General features: G+C 54.7%; 1 protein-coding gene across 1 annotated transcript; it reads right to left on the bottom strand.

The window, feature by feature from the left end:
* Nucleotides 1-2,722: 2,722 nt before the first annotated feature.
* ATG14 (autophagy related 14) lies at nt 2,723-19,695 on the bottom strand. Its single transcript, XM_044436261.1, has 10 exons — nt 19,472-19,695; nt 13,127-13,189; nt 12,944-12,986; nt 11,123-11,204; nt 10,010-10,247; nt 8,594-8,826; nt 7,560-7,677; nt 6,815-6,905; nt 6,626-6,711; nt 2,723-5,961 (listed from the first exon to the last, which is right to left on the bottom strand). The coding sequence occupies exons 1-10, from the start codon at nt 19,693-19,695 to the stop codon at nt 5,655-5,657; spliced, it is 1,485 nt and encodes a 494-aa protein (XP_044292196.1). The 3' UTR covers nt 2,723-5,654.
* Nucleotides 19,696-19,837: the final 142 nt, after the last annotated feature.

Here is a 19,837-nt window from a genome sequence, read left to right as displayed (position 1 = left end):
TCTTCCTGTCACTGCTTGCTTAGATTTGCTCTCCAGAAAACTCGGGGGCCTTGCAGGAAAGGTGCATTTAATCTGAGATTATGTGATACTGGACTTGCACACAGGTGGACTCCATCCTTCTGCACTGGGGCTTATTTAGGCATATTGCTGCAGAGGAGGAGAATCTCCTTGCAACTCACTAATTGCAATTTGTTTTTCTTCACTTTTGTGTCACGGTGAAACTATTTTGCGCATTCCCAGTGTTGAGGATCTTGAGAGCATCAAGAAGTCACAATGCCAGTAAATCCCATTTCAATGCCAGGCTTTTAATCCAACAAAGTGTGACAAATTCAGAGGCGGCAGTGGGAATACTTCCACAAGGCACGGTACCTGAATTTTAAAGATCTGGTCCCACTTATTACATCCAAACCTACAAAGGTTCGGGTGATCTGGTTGAAAGGGGAGGTCTAAACAAGCAGCGGGACGTTGTCTGTGATGAAACCGGAGATGCCTCTTTACAAACATGCTCTCCTACGTAGGTCATACACAGGTGTGGAAGCATCAGAGAGCCAGTTTGTGGTTTAGCAGAGCCCTGGTCTAATTGGAGCCAGGTACAGCAGAGTGCCCAGAAGTGCAGAGATGACTTTCAGGAATGTGTCTCCTTTGTATAGGTACAATGTCTGTGTCTCTGTGTCTGTCTCTGTCTGTCTGTCGCTTTTCTAACCCATCCACCACTAGCTTGCAATGAAAACGATAAGCTAAAGCAACACAGCATCCAACTAAGGTAATAAAACCCCAGTTAAAATCATCTAAACATTAATATGATGGGAAAATGAAGGTTTTCGTCTGATGTTGAAAAGAATGTGACGTCGGCACCAGGTGAACCTCTCTGGGGAGAATAGTCAGGGTGCCAACACAGACAAGGACTTCCTCTGGGTACTTTCCCTCCTAAACTCCTTCAGGGAGGGCTCCCGGAGCTGGACTTCCGCCTCAGATCTCAAGGGGCAGAGGGCACATAGGGGAGAAGGCGCTCCTTCAGGAATCCAGGTCCGAAGATATTTAGGGCTTTACAGGTCATCACCAGCACCTTAAATTGGGCCCGGACTTCAATTGGCAGCCAATGTAACTGATAGAGGACTGGCGCTATATGTACCTGCTGGTCCCTGTCAACGTCCTGGCAGCTCCATTCTGAACCAACTGAACTACCCAGACCGTCTTCAAGGGCAGCCCCACAGAGAGCGCTTTGCAGTAATCCATTCGGGATGTTACTACAGCATGGGTCACCTTGCTAGGCACAGTTGATGGCTCAGCCAAAGCTGAAGGAAAGCGCTCCGCGCCACCGCTGCCACCTGGGGCTCCAGGCACAGCTCTGGGTTGAGGAGCACTCCCAAGCTGCGGACCCTGTCCTTTAGAGGGAGTGCAACCCCATCCAGGACAGGGTGGAAATCACTTACCGGGAAGGCTGAACCTCCCACCAACAGGACCTCTGTCTTGTCCGGATTGAGCCTGTTTATTGGCCCTCATCCAGCCCATGACCCTGGCCAGACACCGGTGAAGGTCAGTCCTGTCGGTGGGCAGTTTTCCAAACTAAGTTCTTGTTCTCTCCGCAATTGTGCACACACAACCCAACCCTCTCTTGGCTTTCCCCAGAGACTGCTGATTAAACAGCCTGTCTGGGTTGGGTGTCAGGCAGCAGAAGCCTTTTCTTTCTTGCCGTTGAGTCAGCAATGCCTGCTAATTTAGTGCGGGCTGCCTGTGGACCTACCGGTCTTCTTTCTGCCTTCACGCCCTCCCCACTCCAAAGCTTGCTTGCATGGGCTGAGACTCTGCGGATTTCTCCGGAGCCCGGCTTCCACAAGATACCGCTGCACCAGCGCCTCCTGCCGTCTTCATACGGCCAATACAGCCAAAGGTTTCCTTCGGTTGCTTCTCCAGGGATGCACGAAACGGGCTGCCATCATTTGCCGCTGCAACACCCCATGCCTGCCTCGCAGCACTTCCTGTGACTTCGCCACGGAATTCTTGTGGCGTTGCCATGAGGCATGGCTTTCCCTTCCCTGGCATTAAGGTATTCGCTAGCTTGCTGCTCTGCCAAAGTTAGACAGCTCCCAATCACCAGTCTCACCAATCCAGAATTACAGGAAAAGGGGTTAAGATCCGTCAGGTTTCGGGTTGATACAGATACCAAACAGTTGACCGTTAAAGATTGTGGCAACTCTCAGCAGGAGAAGAGTGCAAAGTACGAATCATCTGTGACGTGGGCAGTTGGCATTGGCTTCTCTTCCCTCCCTCCTTTGTCCCAAAATAAGTCACTTTTTGCAAATTGGGGGCATCATGCAGTAACGCAAAGGGGAACTTATTTAAAACTTGCGTATGCCATCCCTTCTGCCTGGCATCTAAGGACAGCTCACAATCCATCAGAATTCCCAGTAAACCTGCCAAGTCTGTGAACACAATTGCCATGGCACTGTGAGTGCCTTCCACTATCAAAATGGCATTTACGTTGGCATCCGTAACTCATCAGATACTGCCTTAGACACGGGGTGAATCTACGGCTGATTGTACATGGCCAGTTTAGGGGCTTCTGAAAACCTGGACTCACTTTAGGTATGCCCGTGGAATCGGAAGGCAGCAGACACCCTAGCTAAACAAAATAGGTTTTCTTCTGTGTAGACTCCACCACATTCAGAACTGGTCTCTGTGAGTGTTCAGAAGCATGGAATAAAAATCAAGCCAGCCACACTTACAAAAACTCCTGTTAAAGGTTTATTGCAGTAATACAATAATTATTTTTTAAAAAAACCACATACCTGTGTTTACTCAGAACCCTATTAATCTGAGAGTGGCACTGTGGGACCAAGATCTCTTCGCTGGGCATCTGAGACTCCTGGCTGTAAACGTGCCATCCTGCTGCCAGAGATCCCAGCCAGGGTTCCCGCAAAATGCACAACTGGCTGCATTCTCTGCCATATTAAGCAAAACAATCAACTTTTCTCAATTGCACTAGGTTTTGGATGCACGCACACACGCACGCACGCACTCCCAATTCCTCTAGATAGCTGTATGTGTGTAAAAACATTTCTTTTGTTTAAAAATAAACCAAAAAAGGCATTACAAAAGGATCCTCTTGAAAGGATGTGACACCCTATCCTAACACAGTCCGGGGGACGTGACTCCCTTGGCTGACGGAGCGGATGCTATGCTACTGCAGAAAGAAGGTGCCGTCTTAAGACGAGGACAACGGAAAAGGACTCGCGGCTTCATCAGCATTTCCATGCATTTGCCGCAGTTTACCGGGGTTGTAGGGAAAACGGTTTCTTAGTGTGTGTATTAGGATTTCTTTCCTTCTTTTTAAACCAAACCATAAATAAGCAGCAGAAAGGTTTGTACATACACAACAAAAATGGGGAGAAAGACACACACAAAAATATTTACATGGGGAAGGGGCTGGCGTGGAGGAACGCGATTCTGCTCCTCTAGCAGTATGAGCCCCGACATAAAGCAGCCCATGTCCTCCGCGACTCATAAAGTGCGTTTCTTCGAAGAACCTTCCTTCCCATGACAACGCCCTCCAGGACAAAATCCCGGGCCAGGCACCCTGCCCCCCCCCCTTGACCTCCACTCTCGCAGCTCAACGCAGCCTCTCCGGTGCCTGCAGCGATGCAGGCTGGACCGGTATCGATATTCTCCCGGATTCGTCCCTGGGCTGAGAAATCTGGCCCAGTGGGCTTTACAGAACACTGAACAAGGGGGATCTTTGGTTTCAGAACAGAAATGGATGGAGCTGAGGCCTCGCCCAGCCCTGAAGGGCTCTGTTTGGCCCTGGCCAGGCCTAGTTGCTTAGACCTTAGGGACCCCTCCTGCACTCCTGCCGGGCCAAGTGGGACAGCCTACCGAGGGCGCTGCAGAACCGACTGGTCCAGCGCCAATTCCAACGGCAAGCCACAGGCGTGCATCACACCCACCCTGCGAGGATGGCCCCATGCGGGACTCTCCGCAGTGGGGGAGCCGTGCTTGCCCGAGTTTTGGCGAGGCGGGGGGCAGGGCTCCTCCGCAGAAAGGATACGCGGCCTGAGAGCACCGCAAGCCCAACTTCAGTTGGCACTGAGGCGAAAGAGCATCTGAGACGTGTGCTGCCAGGATGCGTGGCCAATGCTTCTGGCCAATGGCGGGGGGGTCAACCGGAGCCGGGGCGGCGGCAACAGGGGAAGAGTGGAGAGAGCCAGGGTCATCACGAAGGAGCACGGACGGGCTGCCCTGCTAGTGCCAAGCCTTTCTCCAGCCGGTGCCCTTCAGGCGAGCTTCACTACCAGCCCCGTAAGCCCACAGCCAGCTGTGGAATTGTGGGTACGGCAGTGCAGTACACCTGGAGAACAGCAGACTGGGGAAGGACGCGAACTGGCGTGCAACGTGGAGGGTGCTTCCTCCGGACGCGGGAGACTGGCCCCTGCTGCCCCAGCTCAGCAGCTCTGCGGGGATGAACATGCCCACAATGCAGGGGGCACAGGCACCCCGAAGCCCGACTTACAGGAGCGCCGCTGCCGTGACTGGAAGGGGCGACCGGAGGCTGCCCGCCTGCACGGAGGCCTCAGCCTGGCGCTGCCCGCTGGCCTGCCCATCCTATGAACCAACTGGGCAGCTTGGCAAGTGTTTGAACCGACCAAAAACGGAAGCTGAAGCGAGGGCTTCCAGAGGAGGGTGGGCCAAGCAGGCGGGACTGTGATCCTGGCAGGCGAGTCACTCGCTGGAGCAGCCCTGCCTGCCTGACTTCCTGGGTGAACCGTGTGCCATCCAAGAGGCCAAACTGAGTAGAGGAGGGGGAGGGTTCCTTGGGAATTAAATGGGGGGGGGGACAAGCCTTGCTCCCCTGCCCCAGATGCACCAGCCGTCCAGAAGCACATGGGACAGGTAAAGTACACAGCTGAAGTGCAAAAGAGGCGTGCCTTCTCTTCTTGCGAGAGGGGATTCGCGAAAAGGACAAATGCTGGGAGGGCTGAGCGACTGCTCCGTATCGGCAAGATCTTATAGTCCGGCCTTCCTTTGGTGTCTGAGAGCCAGAACAAAGAGCGTGGGAAGCCAGCGCGGCCTGGCACGGAAAACATCCCGAGCAATCTACGCCTGAAAGCACACAGTGTGCCCACGCGAGAATCCCGTTTTCTCTAAAAAGTAAAAAATGAAAATAAAATAAGATCCGCTGAGATTGAAGAACCATGATTCTGCACACTAAAATTACGGCAACAGAGATCTGAAAACACGTAAGATGCACCGTTTGCGCACCGACAGAAGGCTCTTGAAATGTGCATTTGTGCCATCCGACAGACCGGTGCGTTTTGTGAGGAGCAACAGGGCAAGACGAAGAGACCCCAGAACCCTGTGAGAAAATGACTGACCGGCGTGGGCTGAGCGCGTGGGCCGGATGGCTTCCTTTCACGGTTCTCGTTCTCTCGCCGTGCTTTGGCCTGCTCCTCCACGCGGGAGGCATGGGTGCCAGTTCCACGGCAGGCTTTGAAAAGCGCAGCAGCCGGCCCTTAGCCAACACGGCTGGTGCCAGCCCGAAGCACCGGGGGCAGGCGCAACCAGAAGTCCGACCCTTCCCGTTCCAGGCACTACGGAACTGGGCGGGTTGCGCCCGCCGCCGCTGTGGTGGGGGGTCCCGCAGAAGGTCCGGCCACACCTCAGCGGTGCCCGGTGTACGCCTTGAGCCACGAGGTCACGGAGGCCGCTGCGGAGGAGATCATGCCCCCGGCGCTGCTGCTGGCGGCCGGGTGGGAGGCCTGCCCGCCCTGGCTCTGCAGCATCTCCGCCGTCTGCGAGGGGATGTCGCAGAAGCGAGGGCTGGGCAGGTTCTCCCAGTCCGTCCCGAGGTCCGTCTCTTCGTCGCTGAGGTGCTCGTCCCCGCTCTCGTCCGTCTCGCTGGCGCCGCTCGGATCCACAAACTCCATGGAGTCTTCCAGATCGGCGCTGACCTCAAACGGCCCAGACCTGGGGGAGGAAACAGAACGCTGCGGTCAGACCGGACTCTCTGCGGCTGCAGCGGGAGATCACGGAGGTGGTGACCAGCCCTGCAAAGACCGAGCCGAGAAGGGTCCAGCAGAGTGGGTCACCTACATCGAAGCCTCGGAAGGCCGTGCCCCGGGAGGAGGAAACCCTGGGTGGGCAAGGACGGACTTCTGGATGGACCAGCAGGGCCAGTCTTCTGGGAAAGAGCCGGCAAGCGGCAAGCCCACACCGAACTCAGAACACAGAGTGTGCATGGTATCCAGAGATACCATAAAACATGGAGCCAATTTCAATCCTTCATTGTGGCGAAGTCAGTCTGGAAGACTTGCAAGCCGCCGGCGGAAGCCAGTAGCTGCTGCTCCAGTGAGAAGTCTGCCTCTGGCTGCAGGGCTGGGTTCGTTTTCCCCAGACTGTGGGGAGCGTCTTCCAGGTGGAGCAGAGGCTGCGGAGCTGGGTGGGCCAGTGCATGGCCCTCTCGTGGCCAAACCTGGCTTCCTGAGCTACCATCTGTGCACTCATCAAGGCTCCTGCACCCGCCGCTGCTGAGGGAAAGCCGTGGCCAAGAAAAAGGTCTGGGAGGAGGCCGGGGGGAGGTGCAGGAAGGCGAAAAGGACAAAGCGATTCAGGAGACAATGCTGTCTCTTACCTTCCCAAATGCTCTGTCTCTGGGCTGACCAGGTACATCAGGTTCCTGAGTGTATGCAGAGGGTGCAGGAGATCTAAGTTTACGTGCTAGAAGAGCAAGAAGGAGGAAGCGGAGGATCAGTGAGGCTGGACTGCCAAAGGTGAGGAGGAGCAAATGAGGAGGAAAAACAAAAGGGAACATTCCCCATACCTGAGAAAAGCAAAGGTAAAGGATGTTGGCGTTCAGCTTTTTCACTGCCCAGGTGAATTTCCGCCTGCTGAGATTTTCTCCACAGAACTCACTGCAAGACACATTTGGACGCAGGCGTTACGCACCAGCTCGAGGCAAGCGGCAAGTCCTGCTTCCGCTCTGTGGTCCCAGCAAACTTCACTGGGCAAGGCGGCCGCGGTTGGCCAGACCGACTGGCAGGAGAGGGTCCGTCTCACGGTGCCCTTGCAGCCGCCCCTGGGAGGACGGAGCTGCCCCACATGCACCCGGGGTAACGAGCATCGTGGGAAGGCGGCCGTCACGCCACCCGGTCTCTGCTCTCCAGACCCGTGAGCACAGCCTGTGGGGGTGGGAGCCCTCCCACGCTGCCGTCACGAAAGGCAAGTCCGCAGACTGCGCACGACCCCGTGCTGAGCACCCTTCTTTTGAGTGGAAAGGCAGGGCGGAAATCCGCTCCGCAACCCAACCCAACGGTACGCTCGAACTGCACTCGCTTGGTCAGCTCAAAAATGTGAGCGCTTCTGCACAGGGGCCACCTGCGACAGGGCCCCGCTGAGCCGCCCTACACAAGGAAGTGGCTTACAGCGGCCTTCCCCAGGCCAGCGCCCTCCAGGCGAACCTCCAGGCTGCGCCCACACACACGGAGACACCCCGGATCTGGCTCCGCGTCTCTCCGGGTCAGAGGCACAAGGCGCCGTGCTCCCCGCGCCCAGGCGCCCTCTGGTACCTGTTGCTCAGCTTCTTGGGCAGGTTCACGTCGAGTATGTGTGCCAAGATGCTGACGAGCTGAGTTGCATAGCACAGCGCTGCACTGATGGTGTATGCAGGGTTGTTGTGCTCCATGTCTGGAACGGAAGCGAGGGGACCGTGGGAGCAGGAAAAGGACTTCCCGAGGAGCTTGTCGCCTTGGCATCTCACCACACAGGCGTCAGACCAAGCCCTCGGCAGCGACGGGAGGAAGCCGGCTGCCCTCTCCTCTCCACACACCACGGGACCGACGCGGGGGCGCCCTGGGCCGCCCTATGCTGCCCGCCCCCGCCCCACCGGGGTCCACGGCCGCAGAGGGCCCTGAAGCCCCACCCACCCAGCAAGCAGGCAGAGCTGCAGGTTCTCTGCCCTCCTTATGGAGAGGAAGAAAGGCAGATGTGCCCTGCCGAGAAAAACCGGGCGTTTTACAACCTGCCGCTGAGCAGACCGCGTCATTCCTCTTATTCTGCAATACTAAAACGCGGCTTGTGAGGAGGAAAGGGCCGGGGCGAGGGAAGGCGCAAGAGAACCCCAGCCCAGGGAAACTTCAGCCAGCCTCCCTGAGACTCTCGCTGGCCAGGCCACCTGACTGGCAAGCGTATCTTGATAGCCCTGGTGGCCAGAAAATTGCTTTCATTCTCTGCAAGGGAGAGCGGGGCCATGATGCTGAGGAAGCGAACTCTGGTGGCTCGCACTGTATGGGGAGCTGAGCCAGACCACAGGTGGTCCATCTGGCCCCGTATTACAGACACGGACCGGCAGCCGAGGCCCTCTGGGGTCCAGTGCTTTGCTAGCTGCCTGCGGCACTTCCGCACTCTCCCCCCGCAGCGCCACAGGCAGCACACAGCACCCCGTCGCGTCTCCTCCTTCCTCGGCACCAGGAACCCGGGCTGGGCGATGCGGCCGGCGTCTGTCCGCATGCCGATCCAGAGCGAGGCATGCAGGAGGCGCTGCTCCCGAGCACACGGGCCCCCAGACAGGGCCCCGCAGGTGCGTGCTGCCCCGAGCCCTCACCTGGTCCTTGAGTGGTTTTCTTCTCTTCCACCCAGTTGTAGTAGGCGGAATAATCTCCGTTGTTGGGGAGGGTTATCCAAGGCCCAGCGATGCCGATGCTGGTGTCTCCGTTGTGGTCGTCGCACACCCATCGCCCGGACAGGTAGGTGGTCCGCCTGGCCTCCGCAAGCTTGCTCACGGTGCTCGACGTCATGGCACTGTCGCTCTCGGAGGCCCCGGCGTCCGCGGGGTCCCTGGAGGAGATGCAAGGACACGGACTCTCAGAAGCAGGCGTGGGTTGGGCCCAGCAGCTTCCTGTGGAAGGGGGACCCGAATTTGGGCTTCCCGGGGCTGCTGCTGCAATCTGCTGTAGAGCAGGGGAAGACGGGGCCCTCCAGATTTTAGAGGGCCACAGGTGGGATGTGCCCAGGAGGATGTGCCGAAGGAGAGTAAGGAAAAGGAAATACAGTCTCCCTAGACCACCAGGAGAGAACAAACCAGCCCACGAAGCTGAACGAGAACTGGATTAAGCAACCTTCCTGGGTCACATGAAGACCGCTGCCCAGCAGGGACAACCGGAGCAGCAGCGGGGCACAGCAAGGGGTGCCGTTCCCTTGACCATTCCTTGCCTGTGCCCCCCAGCTGAGGAATTCTAGCCCAGGGGGCCCCTTTGGGTGTCACCCCTTTGGCAAGGATGGGGCTCCAACGCTCGGGCGAGGGGTCGTGGGTGGAAGAGCAAAGCCAGTTCCTGGGCCCTCCTGCAGAGGGGCAGGGGGCAGCCGAGGAAGCCTGGCTGAGAGACGCGGGCCATGCAGCCCGCAGGGGAGTGGGTGCTCCCGGTCTGGCAGGCGCCTTTGCAAACTGGCGCCTCCCTCTCTGTGCACCGCAGGGCCGCTGCTTCCGAAGACTCGATCTCTTTGTGGACTGAAACCCTCCGAGTGCTGCCCAGTGTCGGGGCTGAATCACCGCACCCAGCAAGGCTGGGTCTGGCTGCAAACGTTTCAGTACGCGCTTCGCTTTGGAGCCACTGCTGGGATTCACCCAAGCTTAATGCTGGCAGGCGGTTAGTGGACAGATCTCTGCTACTGAGGCAGCTTCTGTCCTGCACATACTGCTGCTTTCTTCAGAAGTGGAAGAGGCCATCTCTGCAAGTTCTCCCAGAAGCCAGCAAAGCTCCAGAGGAATTCTGGGTCTGGGCAACAGCCAGCCCCAGGCCGTGCTTGGGGGGCTGGCGTGCTGCTCTTGCTGGCCTGCCGAGCCAGGCCCATCTGTTCCCCGGCCCGTCTGCCACTTTCCCCAAGTTTCTCTGCATGTGGTCCACCCAGCCTCCCCCCACTCCTCCAACCAGGATTTTGCTCTGGACTGACCCTGCTGTTCCCGCACACACCGTGCTCTTTGGAACCAACTCCCAACCTTGCACTGGTCGCGCCTTCCTACCTCGTGTCGATCTTGACCTCCTCAATCGGGAAGATGACAGAGGTGAGTTCCAGGACGTGCGCCCGCCGGAGGTTTGCCAGGTGCTCGCGCTGGTTCCTCAAGTCGTGGGCCTTCTTCTCCACCAGCTCGCCAAGTCTGCGGTTGTGCCGCTGGATCTTCTCCTCCTTCTCCTGGTGGCGCTGGGCCCTGCGGTAGAGCTTCTGGTTCTCGTCCTTCATTCTGAGCAGCCACTCGGCGTCTAGGTCAGCAAGGGCAGGGATGAGCTCCAGAGCTGCTGCTGCTGCTTCCCGAAAGCCGCTATCCGCACGGCTCTGCTCTTGGCCGCTTCGTACGACAGCCGAGTCTGGCGGTGCTCTCTGAGCCATCTGAGTTGCTTGACACTCAGATGCCTCCGAGCGCCTCCGACCTGCTTTGGCTGGGGGCCCAGCTACATCATCCGGGCAGGGATGGCCCTGCTTCAGTCACCTGCGCTCTGCAGGTCTCCCAGGTAGGTAACCGCAGTGCACGCCAGGTGGGGCTGCTCTCGAAGACGGTTCGGAGGCTTCAGCTGCTGCACACTGCAGACGCTGGACTGATACTGGGCCTAATATCAGCAGGTAACACTAGTCCTGGCCCACTAGTCCTGGCCCCTGGTTCGACACTATAGAGCCTGACATGGCTTTGGGCTGCGGTACCTGACAGAGCGCCTCTCCAAACCAAATCCCCAGACCCAGACCCGAATCTCCCCAGACACTGCAATAGACCCCGAGGCCTTTCTCCGAGGGCCAGCTCTGAGAGGCTGGACGGGCAGCAGCAAAGGGACTGGCCTTCTCAGTAGCTGCCCCGACTGTGGAAGGATCTTCCCGCTGAGACCCACCTGGCGCCAACGGTTACCTTTAAGACGCCAGGTTAAGACAGCGGTTTTCTCCAAGGGATTCAGTAGCATTTAATGGCCTTATGTTGGCCGACCTACACTAACCATGATTTTAGCTGCACCAATTGTTTTAAATTGGGTGTGCTTGCATTCTACGCTATGGACACTCTGCCGTGGCTTGTGTTTTTGAGGTGCTGTCATGAGGCATCAGAGAGCCTTTGGCTCTACAGAAAGGCAGAAAAGAAAGACATAAAACTTACTTTTTGACATTTCTTCATTTTCTTTGCAGATTGTCTGCTTCAGCTGCTCGATCCGCATCTTGCAAGACATGATTTTCCATCTCTGAAAGAAACAGAGGCTCTTGCACGGTCCCCTTTCTTGCCATTCCTCACCGCAGAAGCAACGCAGTTCCAGAACCTGAAGCAGCAGGAAGTGGCTGCCCGAGGCACAGCCCCGCATGGATATTATCCCCCGACAGTGTCTTGAAAGGCAGTGGATCACCAGCACGCGAGCGGCCACTGATTCTGGGAGTGTCTGAGAAGGCAAACTTCACAGCCTTCCACAACCTGCCTTCCAGATGTGCAAGAGGAAAACTCCCATCATTCCCAACCAGCATGGCTAGGCGTAATGGAGGTTGCAGTCCAATACAATGGTACCTCGGCTCACGAAGGCCTCAGTTCAGGACCAAATCGGGCGGCGAACGGAAATTTCAGAAAGATTTTGCCTCAGGTTGCGGACTCCGCATCGGGCGACCTTTGCAATTGCGTCTGTCTTCCCTGCGTGGGCGTGATCGCGATTGTGCTAAGGGGGGGGGGGGGGAGATGGCCGCGATCTTTGTTGTTTTTGTCACTTTGCTTCACATTTTTGGGGTTAAAAAAATAGTTACACAAAGGATTAACCTTATTTACATTGAACCTTATGTGGAAATTTGACTTGGCTCACGGCCAATTTGGGTTGCGACCAGAGTTGTGGAACGGATTCAGTTCGTGAGCCAAGGTGCCACTGTACTTCTGGAGGGCCCCAAGTTTGGCAAATCTGCCTTCGACTTATCCTTGGGCAAGCGCAGCGCCAGTTAAGCGAGCGAGATGCATTCTGACTCTGCCCAAGAGTTATTGGCCCTGCAGGGGGGAAGCTGTCCACCCACTTTCCGCCCTCCAGTCGAAGGCATGGTCTTTGGTCCTTTGCCAGGTATTGGGGCTTAGAACCAGAACCGCTGGAGAGGCTGGGAGGCACGGGCAGTATCATACCACAAGAAATCAAGAGCTTCTGATTCAGGTTTTGTGCAGGATGGAGGTGTGCAGTCAGACCTAAGCAAACGCGACCTCCGGCAGATGTGAGGCGCCCACCAAATTCAAGCATCGCTAGTCTCCCTTTAAGAAAGGGACTGCTCAACCCTGGAGAATGCAATCCGAATAGAAGGCACTATGCTCAGGAATGGCTTGTAAGTTCCCCTCTTTTTATTATTTGCTTCATTTCACTTTCATGCCCCAAATGGATTTGAGAGTGAGGTTGAGGGACCAGGGCCGATGCGCAGACTGCCAGAACAACACTTTGTGCGTCGAACATGGAGGATCGCCTGCAGCACCCATATTTCTGCCTCTTATTCGATTAAAATGCCTGACACTTTAAATCCAGTGAAACACAGGATTACTTTAAGAGACTAGGAACAGAAAGTGTTTTGGCCTATCTGGGTATTCTCGAACAAGTTCTGTCTAAGCTACAGTACTCTCAACAACAGAGCACCCAATTCACACGAGAGAACCAAAGTATTAAGCAGTATGGGAGGCACCCATGTACTCTGAGCCAAATCATGGTTCCAGCCAGCATGTGGGAGGGACGCTCCAGCTGGGCCTGCGCATGGGGTGATGCACGTGATGTGGGACTGCACCCCAGGGCAGTGGCTCCCACAACAACACAGACTTGGTCTGCAGACAGGTTCAGCTGGAATGTTTCACCCCATGACCGGCTGTGACGGGCGATAAACTCCAATGCTTTGGGAGGGACTCCAGACTGCAGAAGGTTGTATTATGGGAGAGAAGCACCAATTAAGTGTGAACTGGAATACTTCCAAAGGGACTCACCAGCTGGTCAGTTATCTTCTTCCCCTCCATAGCTTTTAACAACCTACAAGAAGTGGGGAGAGGGAAGGAACAAAAGATTAGCGGGTACCCAGAATCATGTTTAGCAAATGTCAGAGGTTACAAAGATTCTCTCTCCGTGCTTAAAGCAACAAGAAAGACAAAAGAAACAGACTGGAGACTTACTGGGACTGGAACTCATGTTGTTTGTTTCTAAGGTGCTTTAATCTCTCCTTCTTTTCAGAAAACCTGCAAAAAGGTAAGGTCGTCAACTTGGATATTCTAAAATGGAATACAGTCCCTATCACAGACCCACAAAGCAAAAGCAAGCACAATTTCCGCTCTCTATGTTGCTCCAGAATTTCCCTAATACTTTTAATTTATGGCATTCCATTCCTCCCCAGGTGCTGAGGGATACCAGCCCGGCCAGCTTTAAAGGGGGTCAGACAAATTCAGGGAGGAGATCAAAGCTCCACCTGGCCACTGCCAGAGCAGCGGGGCAGCTGACAGGAGTCAAGGGATGGATCTCCAGGCACCACGCCATGATTCCACCTGTGACCAATCGCACATGGGCTTCTGCAGCAGGAATGCAAACAGCCTGAAGGAACCGGGCGAAACAATGTGGCACAACTGGTACTGCACTTGATCCTCTGGATGCCCAGGCAAAGGCCCAGTGCAGCCTGTCAGCGCGCCAGCGCCAGACGGAAGTTTCTGTTTACTGAAGGCGGTCACACCTCCCTGCTGCTCCCTCCCCCACACAGCGCTCTTTCATCAGCAAGGTAATTAAGCGGCTGAACTGTTAACCTGTTCACACCGCCCACGATTCATGTGCCAAGAGCAGCAGCCATCTTCCGGGATGCTCTGTGCAGCCCAAGGCGAGGCAAGTGAGCGCCACAACGATCAGCAGCACTCCCTTCTATCCAGGATTGCACAAAGCTATGCACACGCACCTGTGCACACCTGAAGCACAAGCGGGCTCAGCGGCATGGAGCTCCTTTGAAGCTGATAGACCAGCTATGACCCTAACTGGACAGAGCGGGCTTAACTACAGTCATCCGTGCTCTGGGAGCCCCTCGACTGGATCGCGGGAATGTGCTGTATGTGGGGCTGCCCTTGAAAGCAGTCCAGGGACTTCAGCTGATCCAGAACAGGGCAGCCAGACTGTTAATGGGGACTGGGTCATGAGAACACATCACGCCCGTCCTCTTCCAGCTGCACCGGCTGCCGGCTGCAGTCTGAGCCCAATTCAAAGCGCCAGGACTAACACTCAAAGCCCCAAATGGCTTGGGGCCAGGTAATGTGAAGGAACACCGTGTCTCACACGTACCTACCTAGACCCTAAAGACATCTTTGGGGGTCCTTTTCCTGGAGCCCCTTCCAAAGGAGATGAGGGGGCTGCCGGCCAGAAGGGGGGCCTTTTTGGCTGTGGCACCACAGTTTTGGATTGAGCTCCCCAAGGAGGTGTGCCTGGTACCTTCTTTGCATTTTTTTTGGTGCCAGGTAAAGCCCTTTTTATTTTCCCAGCATTTCAACAGTTTACCCTTTAACTTAATTTCTTAATTTAACTTCTTCTGTTACCGTTGCTAAGCTTCCATGCTGATTCAATTGCTATTGTGATTTGGGTGCTTTCAGTTAATTGTGTGTGTGCGAGTGTGTGGTTTGTTGTTTGCTTGCTTGACTTTTGTTAACCGCCCAGACATCCTCCGCTACTGAGCACTATAAAAATGAATTAAATTAATAGATATATAAAGAAACATGTCCAAGAAACAGCTGAGGAAATACACTTCGGAATCATTCCCAAATCCCAACAGAGCCTCAAAGCTTCCAGCAAAGGCGAACACAGACGGCTATTATCAGTCACTCGGCCGCAAGGCTCTCCATCACGGGCGCCTTTGACAGCACCTGCAAACTTGGACTAGTTGGAAGGTCCATCGTGTTGTCACTCATTTCTTGTTATTCAGTGATCATATAACTGTGTTTAATTGTATCAATGTGATTATCAGCTACCCCGGGGGCCTCAATACAGGGTAAAAGTAGGGGAATACCAACTAAAAATATACATTTTAAAAAGGACAGTATTTTTAATCTTTGTGTATATAAGGTACAGAGAGTGCACTTAGATTTCAGCAAACAATTACACAGTGGGTGCATGCATGAGAGCTCAAGGCCTCTCAAAATACTGGGTAACAGATGAACAAAAACCAGCAGAATTTGGACACCTCATCATTTCCAAGCCGAATGGACACAGAGTCAAAACTGACATGTCAGCTCCAGGTTGTAAGTGGAAAGTGTCCCCAGCTGGAACACTGGGCCAGTGGCGATGGAGGTGGAAGACAATGGAGGCTTTCTCAGGCCAGGGTCAGATACTGGTGAGGGGTCCCAGGGCCAGAGGAGAACACAGAGCCAGGATCAAGCAAGAGCTGAGACACGGGAGACACATCGCAGGACTAGTGGCAGAAACGGAGGCAAGAGCAGGAGGGAGCCACCATAAAGACCAGTTTTCTTGCGGCTCAGCTGGTCTGGCGAATCGACTGGCACTGCTCCTGAGAACACCGCCAGGCCTGGTGCTAATCCTGCAAGTATCTGCATGGTGAGCCAGGCTGCTCTCACCACCAGGTCACCAGGAGAAGTGGAAGTGCTTTGCTGCGGGGGACACTAGCCAGGGAGTAAGCTCCAGTAAGACTTGCCGCTGGGCAAACACCAAGGCCCCTGGCTGCACCCGGGTCAGGGAGAGGAGCAGACAGCGGGAGACCCTGAGCCAAACGCGGTCCCATGGGATGCCCGTCCCAACCCTTCAGTTGCTATCCCAGAAGCAAAAGCCATCACGAAGGGAGGGCACCGGCACCAGCAGGATTTCCTGGCAGGCCATGCTAGGAAAAGAAGCCATCCCTCTCCGGGTTTTCAATATGGCCCCAGGAAACTAGGTGCTCACTAGGAGCTGAGCTTTGTCAGCCTCTGTATAGAAATTAAAGATTTGCAACCCAAGAGATCCTAGAGGGACCAAGGGTACCTCCAAGAAGTTAATGACGACAGAATCTCTGCTGTTCTTCATAACAGTAAGCAACACTTATATGGCACATTCCAGTCTTTAAAGTGCTTCACAGACATCATGTTCTAGAAGTTGGGACACACACACTACCGCTGGCAGCATTTTCCATCTTTATCCCCCATGATGCCCGCCTTAGCTTCACCACGTATTTTTTTTAATTCATTTCAGCCAAGTTAGAGGACTACAGTCAGGCTGAAACAAGATGTAAATATCTATTTCTGAACAAGCTGAAAAGGTGTTCTTAAAAAGCCTTTGGTAAACTTGACAAGAACTCTTCCAGGAAGGCCCCTGTTCTCCCACACCCCATCCTGCACAAGGTTGGCCCAAGGCCACCTAAGGTGTTTCTGGATTTAGTAAATTTGAACCACAGCTTCTCCTGCTTGTGCTGTATAGCCATGACGCTATATTCATGTTGTTACCAGCTGGAAATAATTCTCCCGGTCCCCGGACATCGTTCCCGAGCCTGTGCTGCAGTAGCAAAAACACACTGCACAGATGAAGGGCAAAAGGACACCTCTGTTTTCATTCACTGTAGAACTTCCTGCTCCTCTGATTCATTGGCAATAATTAAACGTTAACCAAGTTCAAATGTTGTCATGCTCACATGAAATAGGAAGGACATTTCCTGAAACACATGCCATGTTTCAGGACGAGGTGTAATTTAGCAGAGTAATAATGAGGACACATTTAAATTCCATTGAGAAAGTGCAGCCTAAAGAGCTACCCAGTGGGTGGGTAAAGAGCAAGAGCCACATACTAAGAGTAAGTCCACGCAATCATATTTGGGAATAAACCCCACCGAACGCCCCGGGAGATTTATGAGTGCAGAGTTCGTAGATCAGGTCAGACCAATGGCCCACCTGGCCCAAAACAGTCTGCTCTTATGTTCGAGGGAAAATGAGGCCTTCCTCGTCACTTGCTCCCTGATCCTTTAAACTGGAGAGGCTGAAGAACAACCTGGATCTTCTGCTTATAAGCCAGGTGCTCTTCCACTGATTTCTGGCTGCAACTTACTTCTGTGTAAACATGTGCAGGCTTATGCAGCACAGAAGGCATCTGTTCAAAGAATCTGCAGCCAAAGCGTTCATCTGGAGGCTTAGTAAAAGTCATTTATTATCACTTATTCATTTTTATCCCACCTTTTTTCTTTTTTAGAACACAAAGCAGCTTACATCATTCTCTTTTCCAACTCTCAATCTTACCCCCACAACAACAACCCTGTAAGTTGGGCTGAGAGACAGCAACTGGCCCAAAGCCATCCAGCTGGCTCCATGGCTGAGTGGGGACCAGACAGCCTGAGTCCCAGTCCCACACTCTTAACCACTACACCATACTTGCAATGTTTAGAAACTGGAGGCACCAATGGTTCACTCATACTCCTGTTGAGAATGCAAGAGTCCCAACCAGTGCAGAACAAACCCTGTAACTCCGGTGACACGGAGCCCTTTTTCTGTTTGTACATGCACAGGATTCCTCTTAAGGCTCTACTGAGAAGCAGAACTGCTCCCATTTTGCATCCTAGTAGAGATAATATCAAGACATCACCACACCAAAGGAGTAACACTATGCATAGTTACTCAGAAATTAGTCCTACAACTCCTAGCATGTCCTAGTTTAAATCTGTGCTTCAAAGGGTTTAATTAAACCCTAAGGCAACGCAGGAGCAGTCCTAGTATTTTATATACTAAAAAGAAAAATGGTGACAAGATTCTTAGTGAGAACTCTGCTGCAGATGATTTCAGCTCATAAAACAAATGCCCACAGAGAACACATAGAGAATGCCCACCTTGCAGGTTAGGCACAGAAACACTCCTGATAAAAGCTGTTTTCAGTGTTTGCAGGGCTTAGAAATGCTTTTATATTTTGGCACACTAGCATTAAAACTTTTAAGAGCTGGCACAAAAACATTAGGTATTGTTCCTCCACAAGATTAAAACATTTGTCAAATTCTTATGCACCAACCTAACACCCAGAAATTGCTCTAGCATTTCTCTCATGGAACTCCAAAGCATGTATACAACCAAGTACAGAGGCCACCTGTCTTTCTAGGTAACTGTCCCTTGGCCTATTGAAAGTTCACTCTCACACACTCCCAAACAGCACATGATGCAAATCACGGCAAAGCTGTTCTCATGCTGCTGTACCCAAGGAGCATGCGGCAGGAGCCTACCACCAATAAGGAAGAGAAGAAAAGGGTATGTGCTCAGGGCAGCCCCTTATTCTGAGAACATCAGCCGGGGCAGGCGGGATCAGACCAAGCATCCTTCTGCTCCACCCTTCCATTCACCCTTCCTTTCCCACTGGCTGCCAGTGGGAAAGCCCTGAGGACATGGGAACAATAGTATCTTCCTGCCCATGATCCCCAGCAACTGGCATAGTGGAGGGCACATATCCATCAGGTCTAGAAGCCTTAACCTCCACAGATCAGTCTAATCCCCTTTTAAAAACATCTGACGTGGTGGCCATCATTACATCTTATGAAATGCTTCCAGCAATTCCTGAAAATTCCTAGTCTGCAGAGGAGGAGTTTGGCCCTCATAATGTCACCCATACCACAACTGACATGGGACTGCTCTTTTCTGACCCTGAAAACCATCATGTAGCCACCACAGCTAATTAACAGTTGGTAAGACTTTACTACACGTTTAGTTAGAGAAAAGAGAGAAGGAGTAGATGGGCTGGATAACCAGGCTTAACTCTGGGCAATTTATTTTATTATTCTTTTTCCTACAAGACACCCAAGGCGAGTTACACAGGCTTCCTCCTTCTCCTCTCTATTTTATCCTCACAACCCTGTGAAGTAGATTAGACCAAGTCAGTGACCTGCCTAAAGTGTTACACATGTAGCTTCATGGCCATGTAAGTACCCAGACTCAGCATTCCTGGGTCCCAATCCAGCCCTGTGCTGGAACTGGCTCTTGCAGATGGGAAAGTTTTGCCTGTGAAATCCACAGACTGACAGAGCACAACCAGCCCTGTAGGCCAGATTAGGTCAAGAGTCTATGACCAGCCCGCAGTCCTGCAACAAGCGTCATGGCTGAGAGGCGACTTGAACCCGGGTCCCCCAAGTGCCAACCCAACGCTCTCTCCACTGGCTCGCCAGCCCTAAACTCATAGCTGGCACCCAGGAGGCCTCAGAGCCCGCCTCCTCTCCACTCTATCCTCACGACCGCCCCGCGAGGTGGGCCAGTGAGTGGCCAAAGTGAGCTCGGCGGACAAGCGGGGGCCTGAACCTCGATCTCCAGCAGGCCCGTCCAACCCTCCCACCTCTACGGCCCACTGGCACTTCCCGGCCTAAAACGTGGGAGGCAACAGCGGCGTGGCCGGCGAGCACGTGCAGAGCGCCTCTCGCAGATGCGCGCGCGGGTACTCCCGGGCAGCCCTGCCAGGCACCCGCAGCCTCGCCTCAGCGCCCCGGAGCGCAGCCCCGCCAGGCGCCCGGCGCCTCCCGCCCCGGCCCGCCCCGGCCCGCCGGCACCCACCGCTCCGAGTCGCGGCCGTCGAAGAAGACGAAGTCGCCGTCGCGGACGCACTTGGCGCACGTCAGGCGGCGGCGCGCCGTGTTGCACAGCGGGCAGCGCTCCACGGCCACGTACAGGCCCTCGGCGCCGGCGGGCTCCGCGCCCTCCGCCTCAGCGGCTTCGGCGCCAGGCGGCGGCCGGCGCCGCGCCGAGCCCGACCAACCGCCGCCCCTGGGAGACGCCATGTTGCCGCTGCACTTGCGGCGCCCGGCCGTCACGTGGGACTTTGTTTTCCATCCGGGGCATGACGGGAAGGGGGCGGGCCGCGGGGCCGCCGCGGGGCGGGCCCGGCGGAGGACACGCCCCCTCCGGGTGGGCCTTCCGTGG

This window comes from Varanus komodoensis, unplaced genomic scaffold, assembly GCF_004798865.1.
Source record: "Varanus komodoensis strain SLA01 unplaced genomic scaffold, ASM479886v1 scaffold3, whole genome shotgun sequence".
Classification (NCBI taxonomy): domain Eukaryota; kingdom Metazoa; phylum Chordata; class Lepidosauria; order Squamata; family Varanidae; genus Varanus; species Varanus komodoensis.
Note: the sequence above shows the minus strand (reverse complement) of the source record. Positions and strands in the feature narration are given on the sequence as shown.

Bases quoted from the DNA above. Each gene is read 5' to 3' on its own strand.
- ATG14 (XM_044436261.1), bottom strand. From the start codon at position 19,695: ATGGCGTCTCCCAGGGGCGGCGGTTGGTCGGGCTCGGCGCGGCGCCGG. The intron at 13,190-19,471 runs GTGGGTGCCGGC...ACCTTTTTGCAG, and splicing joins GACGGCCGCGACTCGGAGCG to GTTTTCTGAAAAGAAGGAGA. The intron at 5,962-6,625 runs GTAAGAGACAGC...TTCCTCCCCCAG, and splicing joins GAGACAGAGCATTTGGGAAG to GTCTGGGCCGTTTGAGGTCA.